The sequence below is a fragment of the Rhinatrema bivittatum genome, chromosome 9, assembly GCF_901001135.1.
Source record: "Rhinatrema bivittatum chromosome 9, aRhiBiv1.1, whole genome shotgun sequence".
Lineage (NCBI taxonomy): Eukaryota > Metazoa > Chordata > Amphibia > Gymnophiona > Rhinatrematidae > Rhinatrema > Rhinatrema bivittatum.
In genome coordinates this window covers 12,032,174-12,055,579 of record NC_042623.1, presented here as the reverse complement: position 1 = coordinate 12,055,579, position 23,406 = coordinate 12,032,174, and the positions used below count along the sequence as shown (strand labels likewise).

The window sequence follows — 23,406 nt, the reverse complement described above, 5'->3', positions numbered from 1 at the left end:
CAACCAATCTTTATCCGGTTCTAAAGCTAATATAACGATGAGAATTGCAGAAACTGCAATCTCAGAGACAGATGGTTCAAGCATTGTAGGCCCTTGAACCAGAATCTCCATTTGTTGTCCTTGTTCTTCATTCCCAGGCCTCTTAAATTGTGGTAGATAATAAGCTCTAGAAACAGGAGGAATTGCATTCTCAGGGACTTGAAAAATTTCCAGTAAGTATCTCCTAAACATCTCTTTAGGAGATATTAAAGGCAGTTTTGGAAAGTTTATGAACCTGAGATTTTTGCTCTTCACAGAATTTTCCACATTTTCTATCTTTAAAACCATACTGTTATTTTCTTTAATCAGAATTGCTTGAGATTGCTGTATTGAATTAACTTGAACCCGAAGTGATGAACATTGTTGCTCAAGTTCAGCAGTAGTATTAGTTAAACCAGAGACTATTTTCTAAATTCTTATACTAGGAGGTCATGGGAGAAAGTTGTAAGACAAATCCATGAAGTTCAGCTGTGGTGTCCCAGATATATCACAGAAGGTCTCTGAATCAAAGGTAGTTGAACAGATGTAAATAATTCACACACAGTACCTTGAACTGATCCCGTGATGCCTCCATGTCTGCTGTCCCGCAAACCCTTGGCATCCAACGGTCCAAGTTCATATAATGGATGAGCAGCAGAGGGTGGATCTAAGATGGCCAAAAGATAAGAGGATGCCATGAGGACTTCTCTCGGGCTAAGTTTTTCCTCCAAATTTTTTCCCTCTTAATATTTCCTGAATGGGTAGGAAAAGAAAGCCAAGGGTAGGGCCATTCCCCGCAGCCCCTTCTTCGCAATCTCTGATGGGCCCGATGGATTCCCACGTCGCGAGAAGCAGCCCTGTGTCAAGTATTCAGCCACTGGAGAGAACGGGAGGGGAATTTGAGCTTCCCTCTCTCCCTGGCTCATTGTCACCTTTAAGCCCGACTGAAGGAATGACACCCGGCAACCCAGCACTACAAAAAGGCTCCCGAGTAACACAGAGAACGCCGGCAAATCTTGAGGTGGGACCGGCTGTTTCAGTGGGAGTGACCGGGATCTAAATTTTTCCCTGGAGCCCTTTTTAAATATTGGGGTTACATTGGCCACCCTCCAGACTTCAGGTACAATGAATGATTTTAATGATAGGTTACAAATTTTAACCAATAGATCAGAAATTTCATTTTTTAGTTCCTTCAGTACCCTAGGATGCATACCATCCCATCCAGGAGATTTGCTACTCTTTAGTTTGTCAATCTGGCCTACCACATCTTCCAGGTTCACAGTGATTTGGTTCAGTTCATCTGACTCATCACCCTTGAAAACCATCTCTGGAACTGGTCACTCCCTAACATCCTCATTAGTAAACACGGAAGCAAAGAATTCATTTAGTCTTTCTGCAATGGCCTTATCTTCCCTAAGAGCCCCTTTAAACCCCTTGGTCATCTAATGATCCAACTGACTCTCTCACGGGTTTCTTGCTTCGGATTTATTTTTTTAAGTTTTTATTATGAATGTTTGCCTCTATGGCCAACTTCATTTCAAATTCTCTCTTCGCCTGTCTTATCAATGTTTTACACTTAACTTGACAATGCTTATCCTTTTTCCTATTTTCTTCAGATGGATCCTTCTTCCAATTTTTGAAGGATTTTTTTTTGGCTAAAATAGCCTCTTTCACCTCACCTTTTAACCATGTCGTAATTGTTTTGCCTTCCCTTCCACCTTTCTTAATGCATGGAAAACATCTGGACTGCATTTTTAAAGAATGTCCATGCCTGTTGAACACTTAACCTTTGCAGCTGCACCTTTTAGTTTTTTTCTAACTATTTTCCTTATTTTATCAAAGTTTCCCTTTTGAAAATGTAGTGTTAGAGCTGTAGATTTACTTATTGTCCCTCTTCCAGTTATTAGTTTAAATTTGATCATGTTATGATCACTATTGCCAAGTGGCCCCACCACCGTTACCTCTCTCACCAAATCCTGCGTTCCACTAAAGAATTAAATCTAAAATAGCTACGTCTTTGTGAAGAGACTGTTGAGACGCTGAATCCAGATTGAAATGGTAGCCATTTGTAAGATAAGTATTATTCTTTATCTATCATTTGCCATCACATATTCAGAACTTTCATTGGTGTATATTTTACAGGTTGTAGCCAAGTCCAGTTAAAAACGGCAACAGCCTTTTTGAAAGTAATTAGAGTGCCCCTGATGAAGCATAGTAATTGCGAAACATCGGCCATGTTGGGCTGGTTCTTCGGCTATTCTGCTAAAGACTGTTGTGTTTCTTGATCTCTTACAGACTTGACCATTTTTTGTAGAATGAAAAAAAGCAAAAAGAAAGTTTTGTTTTAAGAAGATTAAAATTTGATTAAAAGATTTTTTTTTTAATGAAGGTGAATGATTGAGAAGACCGATTGGTTTTGTTTTATACAGACGTCTTCTTAGGCTTACTTACATTATGTAAAAATTATTTTATGTTCCCTTTTGTGTAATTGAAGTCTCCCATATAAAGATGCATCGCTTATTCCAAGAAAGTACAAAGCTAGTCCTGCTGCCAGCACTCAGGTTCTGAAACTTGCAAACGTATTCATTTTGGAAAGGTCTTTTGATTTAGGAGATGTGCAGTGTATTTAATGCACTGCATTTAGCGGTTTGAAATTTCTTGACCAACAAAAGCAGATAAAAGCTTGTGAACTAAATCCCAGAACACACACACACCCCTCTCCCCACTACCACCACCTCAACTGCCATTCAACAACTAATCATTCTGCTCAAATTCTTTGGGGTTTGGTTTTTGGTTTTTTTTTAAACACATAAGGATGGCAAATTCATTTCAGTTCATTAACATGTACCTTACCCAAGAACAAACTAATTTTGCAAGAACATACAAAGATCGGATTACAATTATTTTTCACTAAATCAATTCAAATTGGTTAGCTGCTGAATTAAATGAGTAGGGCTGGCTGCTTGATGCAACAATGTTGTACTCTAGTTACAGTAGTGCTGCTCCAGAAAGCTGGAGGCCGGAAGATCTCAGGCAGGACACAAACCACTGTGGGGATTCTGTAGGCTGAGACTTGTGCAGCCTTTGCAACGATTGCTCCACCCAAGGACTAGGACGTTGCAACTATCACTTTAAAAGCTACTAAAGCTTGAGGGATTGCCTTCAGTATTGTATTACATGCATGCAATTCCCAGGTTTTCTGCATCATTCCCAACAGCAGTGGCACCCACCACACTGCAGGAATGAAGTGTAAGCTATATCCCCTGGGGAAATTATGTGATTATGCATGCACAATTTTGTGCATAATTAATGAGCATCCAGATTAGTCGCATAGTTCCCTCCTATAATTGTACCTTTTGCCTTGTCTTCACTTTCCCCATTGCAGCTGGACAGCGTAGTGCACGCCAAAGCCACTTCTGGGCACTCGCGTGCCAGCTCTCTCCCTTGCCTGTAGCCCCAGATAAGTTTTATTTGGCTCAGCAGCCTATGCGCCATGGATCACTCCCTGCAGACATCAACCCATCTGGAGGGAGTGACCATCTGCCTTGTGCTTCCACCTGAGAATGTGTTGTCCAGGAAGGCAGGAGGAATCAGGCAGCCACGCTCAAGACAATGGCGTCTTTCACACGCCGGGCTGCCTGCAAGCAGATCTGAACCTGTGGAGTGAGAGAAAAGTCCTGTAATCACCACTGGCTACCCAGGTGTGGGCAACCTTGGGCCAGGGGGAAAGCAACTGTGAGAACCTCTGGGTTTCCTCACCTGCCAGGGCTAAAGTTCATTTCTGTCACTGACCGCAGGCCTCGCTGGTGTGCAAGAAGGGGACCTGGGGAAGGAGAAACCAGTCCTACAGGGGGGGGCAGGAGGGGTGGACGACGTAGCATGGATGAAGGGGACCCGATAGGAGAGGAGGATGCTCAAGGGCAGGGAAGAGCTGATGACAGAGAGAGGAGCCAGGCTTAAGGCAATCCCTTAAAAGCACCTTCATCCCCCATTCAGTGAGGAAGAGGGGACTTGATAGATGGGAGCAGGATGTTTGGAGGAAAGGGACTTGGTGGGAGAGAAGGATGGGGAAATTGGTCTTGAAGTCTGGCTTACAGTATCTGGTTTTAATGTATGTTAAACGATGATGTTGTATGGTTGTGGCAGGTATAGATTCTGTGGTTTATTGATGGGCTGTCAGTGTTTATATGGGATTTCTTTTAAATTGTGAGCATATTGCCAGATTTTCCTGAGGGATGAAGGTCTTGTGGATATTTTGTTTTGTTTACAATAAAGCAAAAATGTATTACTGAATCAAAGCTTATTCAAACCTGTTAAAACCATTGTTTAACTTTTATATCTTTTACACAATAGATTAAAAAGAACAGTAATATTGTATTAGAGCTTTGTAAACTGTGAAGACCTGATCTTTATATGGAACAATGGTATATAAAATGTCTAAATAAATAAAATATATACAGTATCAAGAATACCAAAAAATTAAGCTGCATAACCCAAATTAGAAAGCAAAGCAGAATTGTATAAAATAGTTTCTATTTTCTATGCAGGGTTTTAAATTAACTACTTAAGACCACAGCATGCTACAGCAGTCACACAACTAGCAAGTAAATTGTGTTACCGATTAAAAATGCACCTGAATTTAAAAATCCATTCAGGTCTAATTATCTGTCCTGCTTCTCTTCAAATTACAAAGTCAATTACATTTCTGAAGCTAAAGGACATCAGAAAAAAAAAAAAAGTCAGCTCCTTCTTCCATTAAAAACGAGATATGAGCATTCTGCTCCAATCGATACTGGGGCTCAGCTGGAATAAAAATTTCACAGCACCCAGGCCAGCCAGAAGATTCAACGAGATCAGAAAATCAAACCTGTCAACATGAGAAAAATGCAAGCTGTGCTCCCCTGAACATTTTCTACTTCTTCCCAGGAGGCACCTAAGCAAAGTGCAGGGAAACTCCCATGAACTACTTATTTACTCTAAGGAAACAAGGCTGGTAGTTACCCAGAAAACCCATGAATCTGGCTCCAGTGATAAAACACCAGATGTTAACCTTCAGCTGAAATACTGAGAGATCTTATAGCATCAGCAGACCAACTGGTCCACCCCAGTGCCTCTGTTTTAGCCCAGATACCTTGTTGCCACAGGGTCTACTACCGTTTTGGTGGAGAGAAAAAAAAAAAAAAAGTCTTCTCTCCGATTCACAGGATGAACTCTTAGCCTTCAGCTTCTCATTCCACCCATCTGATCAAAATAACTAGAGAGACCTACACGATTTTTTTTCCTTATTTTTCATCCTCTTTACAGCACAACGCCTGCTTCCTGGCCAACAGACGGACAGAGGTCTCCTCAATGGTTTTTCCCCAAGAGGGCTCGCTTTCCCCTCCAGATCCCAAGTACGTCACACCAGAGAGGTGCAGGCACCGACAAATGCAAGATTAAGACCCAAGTTACCTATGCCACAGGTCAGCCCAGGGGAGAACAAACACGAGGACAAAGGTCACCGGTAGATGTGGCGTATCTGGATTTTCAGAAGGCATCTGACAAAGTCCCTCATGAGAGGCTGCTAAGAAAACTAAAAAGTCATGGGATAGGTGATGATGTCCTTTCGTGGATTACAAAGTGGTTAAAAGACAGGAAACAGAGAGTAGGATTAAATGGTCAATATTCTCAGTGGAAAAGGGTAAACAGTGGAGTGCCTCAGGGGTCTGTACTTGGACCGGTGCTTTTCAATATATTTATAAATGATCTGGAAAGGAATAAGACTAGTGAGGAAATCAAATTTGCGGATGATACAAAATTATTCAGAGTAGTTAAATCACAAGCAGACTGTGATACATTATATAGAAACATAGAAACATAGAAATGACGGCAGAAGAAGACCAAACGGCCCATCCAGTCTGCCCAGCAAGCTTCACACATTTTTTCTCTCATACTTATCTGTTTCTCTTAGCTCTTGGTTCTATTCCCCTTCCACCCCCACCATTAATGTAGAGAGCAGTGATGGAGCTGCATCCAAGTGAAATATCTAGCTTGATTAGTTAGGGGTAGTAGGGGTAGTAACCACAGCAATAAGCAAGCTACACCCATGCTTGTTTTACCCAGACTATGTTATACAGCCCTTATTGGTTATAGCATGCAGCTTCTAAAATGTTACCCTTTCAAACCGCATTTTATAAAAAAAAAAAAGGGCTCTATTTTTATTCACCAAATTTTTATTTTTTTATTTATTTTTATTTATTATTTTTATATACCAACCGGTTTACATTCAGGTACTGTATTTTTCTATCCCCAGAGGGCTTACAATCTAAGTTTTTGTACCTGAGGCAATGTAGGGTAAAGTGACTTGCCCAAGGTCACAAGGAGTAACAGCAGGACTTGAACGGTGGTCTCCTGGTTCATAGTCCACTGTTCTAACCACTAGGCTATTCCTCCTCCCTATTTTGGTAGATGTCTTTCTGTTAGAAATCTCAAATTGGATGAAGTAAGTGATTTTCCACAAGACGGGGTAAATCACCTGAAGCAGGTCGATACAGTAACGTTGAGTTAAAGATTCCCGGTCTGTAACGTGCTGGGAGCGCACAATACAGACGAGTAAGGCCATCCAGCGATACAGTCTCCAGTTTCACGCGTCCTTAGCGCTTCCTAAACCCTTTCCGCACCCAGCATGTAAATGAACGAAAAAGCTGTATAATGAAGGAATTAGCTATTCCCCTGCGATACTGTAACGGGCGCTGATATTATCTCCTCCATAACCCGCTGTTCTGCCACGGCCTTAACCTGCTAGTTTACCGCCTCCCCCTAGTAGGAGTTAGTGTAGTGTAGGGTAAAAACATTGCTTACCCGCCCTGGTCCCATCCGGTCCCCTCCTCCCGAAGCAAAACAAAAACAAACGAAAAGTAGCAAGGCTCGGGCCTGCTATGGTAAGTGTAAAAAGTGTTAAAAACAAAAAACCTGTGTGTTACAGGAGGACCTTGCAAGACTGGAAGATTGGGCACCCGAATGGCAGATGAAATTTAATGTGGATTACCTTTATAACCTCCTGGAAACCTTTTGTTGCTGCATTAGGCCTGGAATAGTCAGTTTCATTTTCGGTCTGGTATTGGGATGATATTACACTAGCCATGACATGTTTAGCTTCCTATAGTGTAAGAAAGTTCTGATAAAATAATCTGTAATAGATTTGATACTCTGTAACATCTAAGATGTTTGCTTACCTTTGCACCGATATCCATATTTTTGCACTTACATTTTGAAAAAAAATTTTTTTTTAATGTTCATTTAGAATTTAGACATTTGTAAATGACAAACAGCAGCAATAATAAACAATATACAATATAACAGATTGGAAAATCCATTGAGGCTATTGAGCTAAGTATTTCAGCAACCATACTGCAACACTGATGAGCAACACCAAAAGTAGACAACAAAACATACAAAACAAAACCAAGCCTGCAAATAGATGACATTACATCTAGAGGACATACTGACAAAAAGCTGATGTATTTTTAAGATGACAATCTAATAGTCTCCTGTGGAAGAAGAGCAACGTTATCCTAAACAAGGCTTCAGTCACTGCGATTGCAAAGAAGGAAGAACTTCGACCATATCGGGTCATATAAGCTTCCTTATCACCGTTCTGGAGCAATGTGCACTGATGACTTAAGCATCAAGTTCAAAACAAAAACATTTTTAGCGCTATTTTACATGATTGAGTAGAGGTCATAGAGCACAATAGCTCAGGCAACGTGTTCCAGAACGAGAGACCAGCGACAGAGAAGGCACAGGCGCGTGTTTCAAGAAGACAGGCTAAGCTTGGGGAAGGACCCTCCAACAATCCATTACCTGCTATTAAGTTGACTTAGAAAATAGCCACCGCTATTACTAGCAACGGTAACATGGAATAGACTTAGTTTTTGGGTACTTGCCAGGTTCTTATGGTCTGGATTGGCCACTGTTGGAAGCAGGATGCTGGGCTTGATGGACCCTTGGTCTGACCCAGTATGGCATGTTCTTATGTAGTCCCCTGTGAGCAATGCATTTTAGATACGCAGAACTGAACAAATCCAAGGCGATGAGGTGGTATTTGGTAATTTTTGGATCAGAATAACTACCTTTAACTTAATCCTCCATTGGACAAGAAGCGGAGAATGGGAGCTTGGAACCTATTATACATGCGGTGGAATTTTATATGTTCAACATAAATAATACACAATTCAGACCTTTTTCCAAAAGCTGAAATACTGCTTGCCCTTGTCCATATTTGTTGCCAGTCTTCAGTCTCCTTCCAACTTTGAATGAGATTTACTGGTGCAAACCCTTTGTTGTGTGCTTCAAGAAGCCTTTTTTTTTTTTTTTTTTTTTTTTTTTTTTTTACACAGTCAAGACATATTTGGTAACTAAATGTTTGAGTCAACAATTTGCAATCTAACTGTTGAATGGCAATCCTTGTTTTCATAGAATTTCTTTTATTTACATGCTAAAGGCAAGAGTCTGGTTTTCACTTGGACCTCAAAATGTAGCAAAGAATGTGGGATGCATCAAATATAAAACAGAATTATAGAACAGCAGCTTATATAGCTAATCATTAAACATGATAAATGCATACTGAAAGGCAGTATGTGGACGAGCATAAAACAATGGATGACTCTGCAACTGAACGCCACCTGCAATCCCGGCAGGAGATTTTAAGAGGTTGCTCTAATATCCTGAAGCGCTTTCAACTACATCACTTAACTGCCTGAGCTACTATTAGGATAAAGCTGAAATCGGAGCAATACAAAGAGCCGCCAGGGACACTAATCACAAGGTTTTAATCTTCATTAAGTTGTCCATTATACTCAAGGACAAAGACCTCAAAAATACTGCAGATGAGGAGACAGTGAGTCGAAGGTCATGAAGAGGCTATCAGGGCATGAAGTGTTGACACTATAAAGGAAACCGGTAGGAAGATTCATGAGTATATTATTGAAAAAGAAGCAACGACAGTTAGGAGGAAATAGGAGGTGAGAGCGGATGAATGTGACTGCCATCACTGGGAGCATAGGCAGATAGGAGAGGAAAGAGACCAAGTACTGTTTTTAGCATATAGAGTTTGACCCAATGCAGCTGTAACAGGTCGAGATGCAGAATGGTTTGGATGATATCAGCATAGAGGTAGTAACCAAAGCTTATCGGCTGGATGAGGTCGCTCAAGGAAAGCATGGGAAGTGAGAAGAGATGCAAGCCCAGTGCTGAGCCCCGAAAGATCCCTAAAGACAGAAGGAGGGAGGAAGGCAGGCACTAAGGGGGGGGGGGGGGAGGGGCTTGAATTGCAAAGAAAGGGCAGAGTGCGTAAAGTGGTCGATAGAAATTGCAAAGAATGAAAACTGAATTCATACAAAAGATTTCAGTCAGTCATCAAGACAGATCGTGAATGCAGCCAGAGATCTAATCAAGTCTGTGGAAGTGAAACGGGTAGGAAAAGCCAGCAGATTAGATGGGACTGTGAAGAGCAACTCCCATGATATCTGATGTCTGCACATTCAGTTAAGAGCTCTAGAGATCAGAGAACCGCAGTGCACTGGAAATGAGATGGAAACTGCTCTTCTATGCCTGAAGAGAGAGAGAGTTGAGTAAATCTTATTTGGGTTATTATAAGACATACTGCTCTGGTGCTTCTATTACATGCTTTTGATGCAATTGAATTATTCATATAGCTAAAGAAAACGTTGCACGCCCTTTTTCATACAACAGGATTATTTTTCTAGAACTTAAAAACATATGTAAAGCAGGGGTGGAAAAATATTTTTTAAAACTTGCAAGCTGGTCCAGTTTGGAAGAAACAAAGCAAAACATTCGCCCCCGTCCTCTTTGAAGAGTTGTTGTTTAAGATTTCATTTTTTTGCTGCTTTGTTCTCCCTTCCCCTCCCTACAGCTCCACTTCTATGGGAGCAGGCAGCACTCCCAGCCAGCAGCCGCATCTCCTCACCTGTCAGGCCTGCTAAAGCAGCAGTGGGGCAGGGCCAGTAGCAGTCACCAACTGTTAGGCACACAAGAATTTTCCACCCAGATGGAAAGCAGAATATCCTAAAATAAAAAGGGCCTGATGCTAAGCAGAAACTTTCAAGCCGATTCAGTAAAGTCCGTGGGAGAGTGGACGAACACCCGCTCTCCCGGCGTGTGCACAGGCCACTTGCCTGTGCACGCGATTCTCTATTTAAATGAGGCCCAGCGGTAGAAACAGGCAAAAGGAGGCGCTAGGGACACCAACGCGTCCCTAGCGCCTCCTTTTAGCCCAGAGCGGCAGCTGTCAGCGGGTTTGACAGCCGACGCTCAATTTTGCCGGCGTCTGTTCTCGAGCCAGCTGACAGCCACGGGCTCGGAAACCGGACGCCGGCAAAATTGAGCGTCCGGTTTTTGACCCGACAGCCGCCGGCCCATTTTAATTTTTTGTTTTATTTTTTTTTTTACCCTTCGGGACCTCAGACTTAATATCGCCATGATATTAAGTCGAAGGGTGCACAGAAAAACTTTCCTGGTGCCGGCAGAAAATTAGCGCCTACCTTTGGGTAGGCGCTAATTTCTGAAAGTAAAATGTGCGGCTTGGCTGCACATTTTACTTTCTGTATCGCGCGGGAATAACTAAGGCGGCCATCAACATTCATTTGCATGTGGAGGGCGCTATTAGGTTCCGTGGGTTGGGCATGCGTTTTCCGCCCCTTACTGAATAAGGGTAAGGGAAAACGCGCATGCAAGGGCAGGTTAACAGTGCGCTCCGTCAGAGCGCACTGTACTGTATCGGCCCGACAGAGAGGAACAGTTCTACCTCCTGCTCCAACCTCTCCTCTCCTATCCTCACATAGCGCTGCACTGCAGCAGAAACCGTAGACAGGGGCTACAGCAAGAAGCAGCAACTTTTCTCTGCTATGTCTACTCTGCCCCTCCTATCTTCAGCCTGCAGCACCGGAGGAAGGTAGGTTAGAAGTGACAGGACAGTCATCTCCCTGCTCCAGCCCTCCCCATCCTGTCCACCCAGCCTTCAGGGCTCTCCTCTGTTGTGCTGAGCAGAGGGGAAAAAAAAAGCTAGTGTGAACTCACTTCCAGTCCCAGCAGATCACTGTCTTACCAGGACTTGGGATTCAACTAACAGCAGCGAAGAGGGAGTCAGCCGGAGCTCATCAGGCCAGAATAGTTTGGGTGAAGGAAAGGGGGTGAATGCTGGGAAAGGGAGTGTGAGAAGTGGCGAGTGTGGTGGAAGGTGAGGGCTGTGAATGCAAGAAGGGATGAATGCTTCTGGGGGAGTGAATGTTGGGAGAACTGAGGAGGGGGATGAATGCTGGAGACAGCACAAGGAGCAGCTCAGTGCCATGGAGGAGGTGAGGAGGTGACGAGGTGAATGTCACCTTAGAGTCCTCCCCTAGCTCCATGCTGCCACGTGTTCTATATCGGGTATGAGGTGACCATGACTAAGATGGTGAGGGTCAGAGCACTGGGATAGGGGGTTAAATGAGAGCCATGTAGGAGGGGGGAGTGAAGGGCACAAAAAAAAAAAAAACCAACCAACCCAGGGATGGGGTTAAGAGGTTGAAAATGGCAGGAGAGAGGCGTGAGAAAGCCAGAGGTGGTGAGGGGAGATGACAGAGCCAGAAATGGAGTCAGGGTGGGGCAGAGGTAGCCGTGAGCAGAGCCGTAGCAAGTCCTTGGCCATTGGCACCATCCACCAGGGGCGCCATCACTCTCAAAATGCGTTAGATCCACTTTCCTTCCACGGATGCAGCTTTGGCGCCTCAAAAACTCAGCTGCCAGAGGAGAGAAGAGGAGCCTCTGGGCCTACTCCTGGTGTCCTGCCTATGCTCAGAGCGGTCCTTGGGAGGGCAGTTATTTTAAAAAAATAAATAAATTTTGTATACTGCTGTCCCACCCTCGGACGGTAGGAGAAGCAGCGTCTGCCTCCTTCCCACCCCTGCATGTAGGAAGAGCACGGCCCAGAATCTGGTATCAGCAACAAACCAACAGCATAAACCTGATGCAATCAAAATACTCACTTTAAAGTATATAAAAACAAGAATTCTTCTTTGTAGCGAGAAACGACCACATTCACCACGGTGCATTAAACTGCACTCACGCGGGCTACCTGCCTCAACCTCGGTCATTTTTTTTTTCTCTCTAATTTTAAGTGCAAAATTCAAAAGTGAAACCGTGGCTTGTAGATATCTTATACAAATGTTTTATTTATCTTATGTTTTTATGCAATTCCAAAAGCTCAAAATTAAATACAAGGAGCCCGACGTGATTCACATTTCACTGCTATAGCTGTGTCAGGGTATGCTCCTAAAACAAGATGTTATATATTAGATCACAACATTCTCTCTACACAAAAGAATTATTGTTTAGCAAGCTTTAGAAGAAAAAGTTGTCATTAGACCTTGTTTATTCTGTTTGTTTGTATGTATGATTGAGCATCTGAGAGAAAGTGAATAAGCATGTGTGTGTGTGTACATCACATGAGAGAGCATATGAACGAGCATGTTAAAGTGAGAAAGCAATGAACGTTAAGTATGAGAGAGAGAGGAAATTTTGTATGCAACAAATCCCTCCCTTCTCCTTGCTAAAGCCATGACAAAGCTCACGGCATCTGGAAATCAAAAAGGTCACAGGTGTGGAAAGCGGGGGATTTATTCATGCTTAATAGTTTTATTTGATATACCTGCTGTTTTTAAATATTTTGCCGCCATTTGGAAAAGTTTTGCATGATTTTTTAGTTATTGGATGCTGTTCTATATGTCAGCTGTTTTGAACTATTTCTTTTTTAGTATGGTTTTACTATTATGACTGATGCTTTATATTGCATGATTTTGGTTTGACGTCTTATGAGGAATGGTGGCATTTGTTTTTCCCTTGTTGCACTGTGTACAGTCTGGCTTATTACTATTTCCACTTCAGTTTTTGTCTGCTTTTTATTCTGTATTTAGTGTTCTGTACATGCAACAGCTGTAAGTGATATTTTTACCTCACAAAGTCCTTTTTCATGTAAAATGGACTTTCAAAGAAAGTAAACTATAAATGCATAATTTGTGATTGTGTGGAGAGGAGGGGAGTGCAAGGCTGTAAAATACCCACATACTGGCCCTAGGGAAGAGTGGAAGGGATCTGTGGTTGAATGATGAGCGAGGGGGAAACAGAGAAGATGATTTGGGGTGAGGAGTTTTCTAAAGAACAAGAAAGGATGCAGCTGTTGAGGGAGAGGATCAGGAGCCAAACAACTCGAGAAGGTGAAAGAAGCAACTCAATGAGGGGATGAGAAGGAGGTCTAGATCTGGATGAGTTTTCAGAGAGGAAGAGAGAGAAAAATTAGCTGGAGATGTAGGGGAGGAGAGAGATGAAACAGAAAATGAACAGAAGACCCTATAAAGGAACTGGAAGACCAAAAAGAGGAAAGCAGTATAACTAGATAAGGACCAAAGTGATTAGACAAATAAAAACGTCCAGACAGCAAAGTTAGAAAAAAAGCATTTTATATGCAGTTTAGTGAATGGACTGTGCAGCTCTCAATATCTTTTCTTTTGCACAATACAAGAGGAAATGTATTTCTGTTTCTCTTTTTCTGGTGTTGCATGCTGCTTGAGGTTTCCAGTTCAGGTCTTGAATGAAGGTTCATGGTGCCAGGATCCTTGTAGTGGTTCTGACTGAGCTGGAAGCCCAGAGGAGCAGGAGGAAACAGCTGGGTCCAAACAAACATAGGGGGCTTTCATTTTCAACAGTCTCCCAAGCTCATGGTGCTATAAATTGTGTTCGGACTGAAGGTGCACTTTTATACTTGGCCATGGCTGACAAAGAGCCTGACTAGGGCTCAGCCGATGAGGGAGTCCGTGAGAGAGAGCCAGAGGTGGTAAAAAGGGGGGAAGAGTGGTTGACATTTTCAGAAAGGAGGAGGTGGGGAGGGAATGCTGGTGCTGGGCAGAAGGACAGAGAGAGAATTAATTAATTATGTTGTGGTCACTAAGCCCTCAGCATATTTCTTCTGGGGGGTGAGACAATAGGCAGAGCATGGATCAAAGAGAGAGGGGGGAAATGAGTGTTCACTGCCACCAACATAAACCAATTTGACTACTGACGCTACAAAGAAAAATTGTGCCAGTTGAGCTGTACAAATTTTACAGTTTGGGTTACTGCATTAACAGACCACACAGATCTCCTCCAAAAATGTGCACCACAAAGTCCTATTGTTTACCTAACATCAAAAGGTAGAAAACAGTAAGGATTTTTTCAGAGCTGCAGACATCAGAACATGGAAGAGGCTCGTCACTGGAACCGCAAGGGCCATCCAGTTTGCTCCTGAAGACCCACCTGGTGCCTTCTTACGTTCCCTTCAGTGCCGCGCTCATACAGAATTTCTCAGCCCCGGAATCGCACTCTGTGTTACCCAGCAATCCTAAACAAAAGGATCTTTGTGCACATGAGCTGGGCTGCCACACCCAAGTTACAGAATCTGCCGATACCACACAGGCCTCAGTGCCACTCAACCCAGGATCTGAAGGGCTACTGTGCCAGCACAATCGCCCCATTTGCTTCCTCTGGAAATGGCCCAGCCACTTGCTAGCTGCCAGTGGTATAAGCTGAGTGTGCATGAAATGCGAGACTTGTAAAGCAGGCCATGCGCACAACGATGATTTACAGCAGTGGTTTGCAACCTTGTCCCGGAGGCACTTCTAACCAGTCTGGTTTTTAGGGTAGCCACAATATAGATTTGCGTACACTGGGTCTGCACTATACTTCATGCCTACTTATTACAGATCTTCTGAAAACCAGACTGGTTTGGGATAAACACTGCTTTAGAGGATGGCTTCCTTTGCTGTCAGATTTCTCTCTGCAATTTACGTGAAAACCCTCAAAGCTGCTTTTCATTTTTATTTTATTTTGTAGTCTTTCGGAGCCAGCAGCACAGAGTCTCAGTTGGGCTCCGAAAGACTACAAAATAAAATAAAAAAACAAAACAAAACCAGAAAACAGAAGACTAAAGCCCCATTTATTATTCATTCATCCTTAATCTGAATCAGCTCAAATATACACATCTGACAATCCCAGAGAACAAATTAAACAATCACCAATAAAACATTCAGCAAATGATTGCCTCCCCCATCCAGATTGGAATCTCATGCCCAAATGTGATAAAGTAATTTCAAATTCTCCATTCAGCAATACATGACCTGCGTATCATAAAACGTCCCAAGGTAACCAAAACGGATTGGAAATCATGCAAAGACCTGGGCAAAGAACTCTGCCTTTAAAGATGTCCTATAAGCTGGCTTCCAAACGAATATCTGGTGGGACCCCATTCCATATGACTCATGTGGCAGACAAAATTTGCTGTTTGAATGTCATTAAAATTCTGTTCGGTATTGCTGGGGGGGGGGGGGGGGAGGTTCATAGATTTGTTGGTAAAAGATTTAAAAGAACGCTTTCATATCAGCAAGGCTTTTGGTTAAACTTGGTTCAGCGCAGGCCTTCTGATATGGACATTTTGGGGTAAAGTTGCTTAAACAAAAAGTGCCTTGTATCACAAGCTTAGTAGACATATCACTTGTTCAGTAGAATGGACATACAGGTTAAATAAAAAAAAAAACACAAAAAACACCTTACTGGTTTAATTTCTTTCCTTGAGTCCTGACAGACTGGTCCGGACAAGTGGGATCACACTTGCTCACCACTAGGTGGAGACATAACTTCTTCCCTTTTTGCTGACTTCAGCCTATATATTCTGGGAGATGAGCAGGGAAAGGCCACTCAAGACTAGCAAGACACCGGTGACCTTCTCCATCAGAGTCTGACAGTGATGAAAGATCCAAGTCCTTATCTTACAGCTTGGCTACTGAAAGGAGATAGCTGAGATAGCTGAGAAATAGGGGCTACTCGGATGTAGTCTCAACCTTTTGAGAGCGAGGAAGCAGTCTATGTTCTTGGCATATGAGAGGGTCTGGAAGCTGCTTGTGACTTAGTGCAGTAAGAAAGGTGTTGCTCTGTTCAAGTGAAAGATGCGAACACCTAGACAAGAACTTAGCATTAAATTCATTGAAAGTACAGGTAGCAACACTGATGTGTTTTAGAGGCCAAGAGGAAGGGTCATTAGTTAGGACCCATTTCAGAATGGAAACACAAAAGATCATAGGTTTAGTAAGGAGAGGGGAGGGGTTTTTTTACCTCTAGATTTGGCAGAAGCATATCTGCATATTCCCATCAAGGAAGCACACTAAAGGTATCTGCCCTGGGGAATCATTAGTTCAAGGCCATGCCTTTTGGTCTGGCCACAGCACCACACACATGTGGTGGTGGGCAGAGGCTTTAAAGAAGGGATTCTAGTCCATCCCTATTTGGATGACTGGCTGGTAAGGACCAAGTCAAGGTCGGAGAGTGAGCAGTCCACCCTGAGGTTTAAAGAGTAGCCTGCTTAAAAGAATTTTGGAGGGCGAGTCAGCCGCCCACTGTCTTAGCCACAGGAACTTTCTCGCCATACCAACTGCAGCCTCTTGCTTGGATGAGGTCTTCATTAAATTGTACAAAGAGTCCTCCACAAATGCTGCCCCCCAATCCTACTTTGGCAGCGTTGGAATCTGCATCAACCTCGAGACACTTTATCTTCCGGTACCGTGTGGATCAAGGTTTTCCTCGGCACTGCTGTGACTGAAGCATCCATTTTTGGAACTTTAAACAAGTTGTTCTATCTCCTTTTGCCATAGTGGATATAATTTACCCACTGTATTCCTGATCTTTAGAGCTGTGTCTGGATTTACCTTTCTGCCATGTTCATGTCCCTAAAGGCTCTGACTGGTTTCCTAATCCCTACAAGGACTGGGTCCCCATGACCCTTATCCTCCTTCTCACCCTCAGTTAGGTCCAATGACTGTTCCACTTCAGCAGCCAGCTAACTGTGGCATGGTTACTTTCCTGCAGAGTGCGTCCCCCGTAGATGCCTCAAGTCCTCGGAGGATTCCAAGCTGACAGAGAGGGGGGGCTCAGTGAAAAGTCTGGGGAGTGCAGGGGGGCTGATCGAGGGCCTCTGCTTTCTCTAAGTGCCTTACTTTTCCTCTCCCTGTGTGCTCTATGCATCAGGATGATGAACTCTGAAGAAATCTATTTCTACCTCACTCTTTCGTAGGCTGGGTCTCCCACTCCAGCGCCTGCCAGAGTCGGGCTTCTCTCACCTTCTGTGTCGGCATTGATTCTCCAGCCCTCTCCTGGGCCGCCGCTCCCCACTGGTTCCTCCCCCAAAGATACACCTTTCATGTCTGCCCCGCCGATCCAGCCTCCCACCTCTGAAACTCCCTGTCGTACCCTGCTTGTCTCCGGCACAATCGCTCCCCACAGAGGGAGCCCACTATTGAGCTCTGCTTGCAGTTCCCACAGGTGAGGCATTTACTGCCCCTCTCTGCCACCACTCAGTGAGGGGGGGGGGGGGGGGGGGGAAGATTCATGTCACTTCTCCCACAGCATTGCCTCTCACTGCATTTCCCCCATCCCCTCTTTTTTTTTTCAGCCCAGTGCTATACAGGCAAATATAATGCAGCCAGAACCAAATGGGAACTGAACTTCAGAAGGGAAGAAAAGCGTAACCTGTTGGCCTTTCCCAGCACAGCCACTCTCTAACTGAAGGCATAGACCTACTGGCTTAATAGCCTGTTAACCCTGAATATACAGGCTGATGTCAGAAAACGGGAGGGGGGAAGACGTCCTCTGCCTCCACCTACTGGTGAGTGAGCGTAATCCGCTGGTCTGGACCGTTCAGAAAGATAGGAAGAGGAATATATTTTATTCTGTTACAATTTAAATTATCAAATTGATTGTTAAATCTGTTGTATTAATTGTTTTTTTATTCTAACTCACTTTGGGGTGGGGGGGTAGGGTTTTGGAATGGAAAGGCAGAAGAACAAATATGAGAAAACAGTTTAAAACCACAAATTTGAACTCGAGGTAAAACAGCTTTGGATTAAAATCTCTTCAGCTGTACTGGCATTAGGATAGCCATCTAATGAAAGAGCCTATGGAGCCCCAAGAAGTAAAAGGTTCAGTACCATGTCTATAATTCAATAAAAAGGACCTTTGATTTTAAGAACACTCAAAAAAGTTCAGGAACTAAATTATTTTTCACAGAAAAAGACTGCACAAGTGTATACTTTGGTTGACGCAGGGTCCAACAGAAGACATCAAATTTCCAAACTTGACGCGATAATGACAATCAAAATGTGATGGCTCCATTCAAATCATTTACAAAGCTTGCTAGGGCTTTTCCAGTAACTACAGCCCCAGTACACATCGGTATCTAATAGTTTTAAAGCGTCCAGCTTTTAGAGTCAGGGTCATATCTGAAGAAGAATTTGTCTCAGGTTGTATCACTAGAATAAATCCTTACTGAGTAAGGCACCAAAGTGTATGAAATGACAAGTTCAGTTGAAAGCAAAGAAGAAAAGAAAAAAAAAAAAGGCCTCTTATAAAAAGATGAAGGAGACATTTATTCAATTACTTTGCAGCCACCAGACCTACACACACAATCAGGCCATGAAATACTATGTGCTGGCCGCAGCACACGGCTGGCCGTGCAACCATAACCTCCAATGCAAAACGGGTTCCCATGTCCAAAATGCACGTCCAACCCAGCACATAGCTAATAGTGCTCATCACTGTTAGCTATGTGCTCTGTTGATGAGGCTATTAGCTATTTTACCCCGATGCAAAAAAAAAAAAAAAAGTGCACTCAAAGCACACATTTTTACCCTCAAAAATGAACGCCTGCCCCGGAGCAGGCATTAATTCTTGAGGAGCCCAAAATGTTTGCAGAAAAACAGAAGATACTGCTTTTTTTTTTTTAGTTCGTCCGACTTAATATCACCACGATGTTAAGTCAGGAGAACCGAAAAAGGTGACCCCCTAAAAAAAAAATAAAAAATTTAAAAAAAAGTGTGCTGGCAGTCAGGTTAGGAAAAAGGGAAGCTCAATTAATGAGCATCCATTTTCCTAATCCGCCGACAGCCACCTCTCCTGGAAGCACTAGGGATGCAAAATTCTCCCTAGCACATCCTTTTTAAATATTAAAAATCGGGTGCCCGGGATATGTGGATTGGCACATGTTAAGAGAGAGGGTGCACAATCATGAGTGCCCGTTTAACACGTGCCAACATTGCATCAGTCTGAATCAGCTTTATTCTCCTTTGGAATTCAAGGCATTGAAATCGAGGAGGCAAAATGTAATGATAGTGTTCACTAAGAAAGCAGTGCATCTGTCCTATGATTGGCATAAAATAAATATGCAGTTACTGCATATTTGACAAAATCAATATGTAACAGGTTTTTACTGTGGTCCAACCTACCAGTCCAAGATTCTGTGAATTTATTTAAAAGTTTTTCTATGCCGACATTAGTTAGATACATCACATCGGTTTACATTAAAAAACACAACAGTAGCAAAAGTTTGCTTTTACAGAAAACAGGAATTAAAACAGTAGGTAGTGGCTATAGGAGGGAAAGGACAACTATATACATGAACATAGGTATCCACAAAATATTAGGAGCTTGCGGGTTATGGGCTGGCTATATATGGAGAGGGAGTTGGGGTGTACTATATATATAAAAACGCAGAGATAATAATTACATCTAGTAGATGTGTTGGCAGTTAGTGAGGGGAGGAGTTTAAAGAACGGGTTAAGTGTATGCTTGCAAGAAAAGCCAGGTTTTTAAATATTTGTGGGCTTGTTTCATGTCGAAGATCAGGGGGTAGGGTATTCCATAGTGTGGGGCCTGCAATGGAGAGAGCTTGCTCTTTAGTAGAGTTATAGTGGGTAAGTTTGGGTGAGGGTGTGGTTAAGGTTGCTGAGTATTGAGGTCGGGTTTGTCTATTGGTGTTGAAGACGACTAAGGAGTTGTTGAGCCATTTCATATTTTGGTTATGTAGGGTTTTGTGTATGATGTTGAGGGTTTTGTATTGGATGCGTTGTTGTTTGGGTAGCCAGTGTAGATGTTTGAAGATCGGGGTGATGTGTTCATTCCTTCTGGTGTTGGTGAGAATATGAGCAACTGAGTTCTGGAGCAATTGGAGGGGGGGCGATATGGATTTTGGGGAGGCCTAGTAAGAGAGAGTTGCAATAGTCGATTTTCAAAAATATGGTTGCTTGGAGTACTGTTCTGAAGGAAATATGAACAAATTTATCACCAAACTCTAGCTCTCAAAGTGATGTACAAATTAGGGAAAAATAAATATAGTAAATCTCAAATAAGGTCATAAACACACCACCACAATTACTGGTTACAACATAAAAACTAGTTTATTAAAAAAAAAAAACAACCCACACACTCCCAACAGTGAAACTAGAATCATCAAAACCAAGCATTCTAACTAAATGAATGCCTGATAGCCAACAAAGCAATAGCAACCTCTGATCCTGACACAGATTATCAATGTAAACACAAAAACATTAGAATAAGCCATTCAGCAAGGTCACATCGGAATACCAACGCACAAAAACAGTCCAAAAGACCTTGCAACGCCACCTCAATAAAAACTCATCCTATGTTGTAAACATGCTGGCGAGATACTTAAAACGTATTTACAACATATGAAGAATTTTGATGGCGTATGATAATACAAAGCAGATAGTTTTCCATATCCCCACTTTAAAAATTCTTGTAATTTGACGGGGGGGGGGGGGGGAATATATTGCTTCTGGGATACAAAACTGGTGAATCTTGTGGTTGTTTATGTTATCTGGCTGACAGACTTATTTTTTGGGTACTTGCCAGGCTCTTATGGCCTGGATTGGCCACTGTTGGAAACAGGATGCTGGGCTTGATGGATCCTTGGTCTGACCCAGTATGGCAAGTTCTTATGTTCTACACTTTTGCGTATGTTTGCTACATAATCAGATTTATGTAATATTCTTTTTGGTTTGCCAATAAAAAATGTTTAAAGACAAAAAAAAATTCTTGTAACTCCCGTCTGGATCACTTAGTATGCGGGAGGGTTACAGCTGCAGGTTCTGAACTGAAAGCAGCGTAGACCCACTAACCATAGCAGCAGGAATGACAAAACAGGAGAAGCAATCAAAAACTTTAACAGGCCCATGCAATACGGCTTAACATGCGATTGGGGATTAGTGCGTCCAAAACATGCGTCCAATCAAGCGCATAGCTGACAGCGCTCATCACAGGTAAAGAATATGTAGATGAGGCTATTAGCAAATCCCCACGATGCAAAAAAAAAAAATTTCCCACACAGCCAATGCGCTTTGCAATGGGTACTCAAGGGAACAATGGAATTTTTTTTCTTTACTTTCTGTGATACCTCCTAGTATTGTCACGACACTAAGTAGGGGGGACCACAGAAAGCGGAATCATGTTTAAAAATATATATATAATAATTTTCTGGGCACCCAATATACACGGTCCAGGCCATGGTATATTGTGCCGGTAGTGGGAGACCATGAATGCTCGAATTGAGCGTCTGTTTTCCTAACTCGCGCTGAGAGCCACCCTTCTTGGGCTCCCGATGCCAAGGCAGCACTCGGGACACAATGTTCCCTAGCGCCTCCTTTTTACCGCGGCAGCAAGTTTTAATATTAAAACCGGGCACCGGGAGAGGTGAATCATCACACGTTAGGAAAGTGGGTGCTCAATCAGGAGCACCCATTTTACCCGTGCCGATATTGCACCGGCCTGTAAATGTTTACCTAACTTTCAAAATGAAAATACGGCCAGAAAGAAAAAAAAAAAGGAGGTCCTACTGCCTTTCTCTGGGATAGAATGAGGAGGAGGAGGAGGAGGGGAGGTACCTGCTACTGCAAAAGATTCAAGGAAGCTAAAACATCCTCAAGTAAAGAACAGAATATTTTACTATCAAAAACAGCAGGAGATCTACTTAAAAACTACTGTTGGGCAAATGCCTCAAATTAAACTTGTGGTCCCTATTTTCTAAGCTGCCGGTATAACCGTTTTCTTTAATGTTAAGAAATCACTTCACATTTCAAGTGTCCCTAGATAAAAATGTTACACTTTACTGGAAAAGTTGTGTGCGTTTCTCAATTCAGCGACAGCGATGTAACTGGCAGGATTTCTGAGTTGAAGAAAATGATAGGATTTTATTTTTTTTTTTAACCAAAACCCGCTCAAACATTTTGCTACTTTTTAAACAAACTTGTACATTGAACTCACTTCTATCAGCAGGAGCTGGATTCAAAGTTTCGCCGAAAGATATTCTGGTCTTGCAAACCACTGAAAGATTTACTTTGACAGATTCTGGTTAGAGAAAGACGGAGCCGTGCACTGCGAGTCACTATTCCTTCACCCGGTCACCGAACACCGCACCCAGAGCCCAGGCCCCGGAGAATGCACCGGGTGCAAAGCTCCCCGCCGGACTCCAGCCCAGCGCGCAGGCTGCTGCTTCTCCAGGGCTTCCCCACGTGTGCACGGGACCGGACTGCGCTCACGGGCGTTACACACGGACCCTCCGACAGCTTTCCGCATCCCACCCCCCCACTTCCGCCGGGCGGGCGGGCGCCCTCTTCCTACACCCGTTAAGGGGGGGGGGGGAAGCCGATGCCCGCTTCCTCGGGGCACCGAAGGCTTTACCGCACGCTCCCTCCGCCTTCGTTCCTACCAGGAGGCTCACAGCTCTCTGCTATAGCGCCGAGACCCGCACACAGCGCGCACCCACGGACGGGGGAGGAAGAGATAGCCCTGGCGCGTCAGGTACAGAGCCACCCCAGCACCGGAAGCGCTTTAAAGGGGCCCGGGAGCGCACGCCCCTCCCCCACCCGCCGGATTTTTTTTTTTTTTTTTACTCACTCATGACGGGGAGGGGGAGGGGAGCCCAGCCGGGAAGACAAACACGAGCCGGCCGGCGGCCGCCTTCAGGGGCCCTCCCGGGACCCCCGCGAACTCCCTCCGGAGCCGGACATGGCAGCGCTCGCCCCTCGTTCCGTATCCGGTCGGCTACTTCCGCGTGGCCGGGACATCCCCCACTCTCCCTCCGCCTCGGCCTGCCCTGCCCCCCGCCCTGACGTCCCCGCCCGCTATTGGTGCGCCCGGGGGGGTCAGGTGGTCAGGACAGTGCTGACGTCAGCACGCTGTGAGCGTCCCTGTTACTAAGAGCGGGCGTGCGGGGGGAGGGGTGGGAGCCCTGGCTGGGTCACGTGGGGCGGTAGGAAGCGGTCAGAAACGGTTTCGGGGCTCGGGATTCTGCTTTGTAACCTTTCGGTGCATCTCGTGCTAAGCGCGATTTTATTTTCCGGGCTGGGCTTTGTAATGTAATTGCTTCTGGTAGGACGCTGGTCCGGTAGAAGTACTTTTTTAATACATAAATATATTTTCATCTCTTTAACGCGAAGATTTGGTTGCTGTGGGTTAAATACACGCCCGGATTTAAGAATT

At 43.8% G+C, this 23,406-nt stretch overlaps 1 protein-coding gene across 4 annotated transcripts in view; it reads right to left on the bottom strand.

Moving 5' to 3' along the window:
- Positions 1-23,014, bottom strand: part of USP6NL (USP6 N-terminal like) — a 217,824-nt gene extending 194,810 nt beyond the window's left edge. Inside the window, exons 1-2 of one of the 4 annotated variants that reach the window (XM_029615234.1) lie at positions 22,822-23,014; positions 22,189-22,272 (exon numbers count right to left, since the gene is read on the bottom strand). In XM_029615234.1, coding sequence (XP_029471094.1) covers positions 22,189-22,272; positions 22,822-22,825 — 88 coding nt within the window. In that variant the 5' untranslated portion in view covers positions 22,826-23,014. Of the gene's footprint in view, positions 1-586; positions 686-22,188; positions 22,273-22,633; positions 22,670-22,821 lie in introns of those variants that run through there. The other 3 variants (XM_029615233.1, XM_029615235.1, XM_029615236.1) reach the window with 3 other exon arrangements.
- Positions 23,015-23,406: the final 392 nt, after the last annotated feature.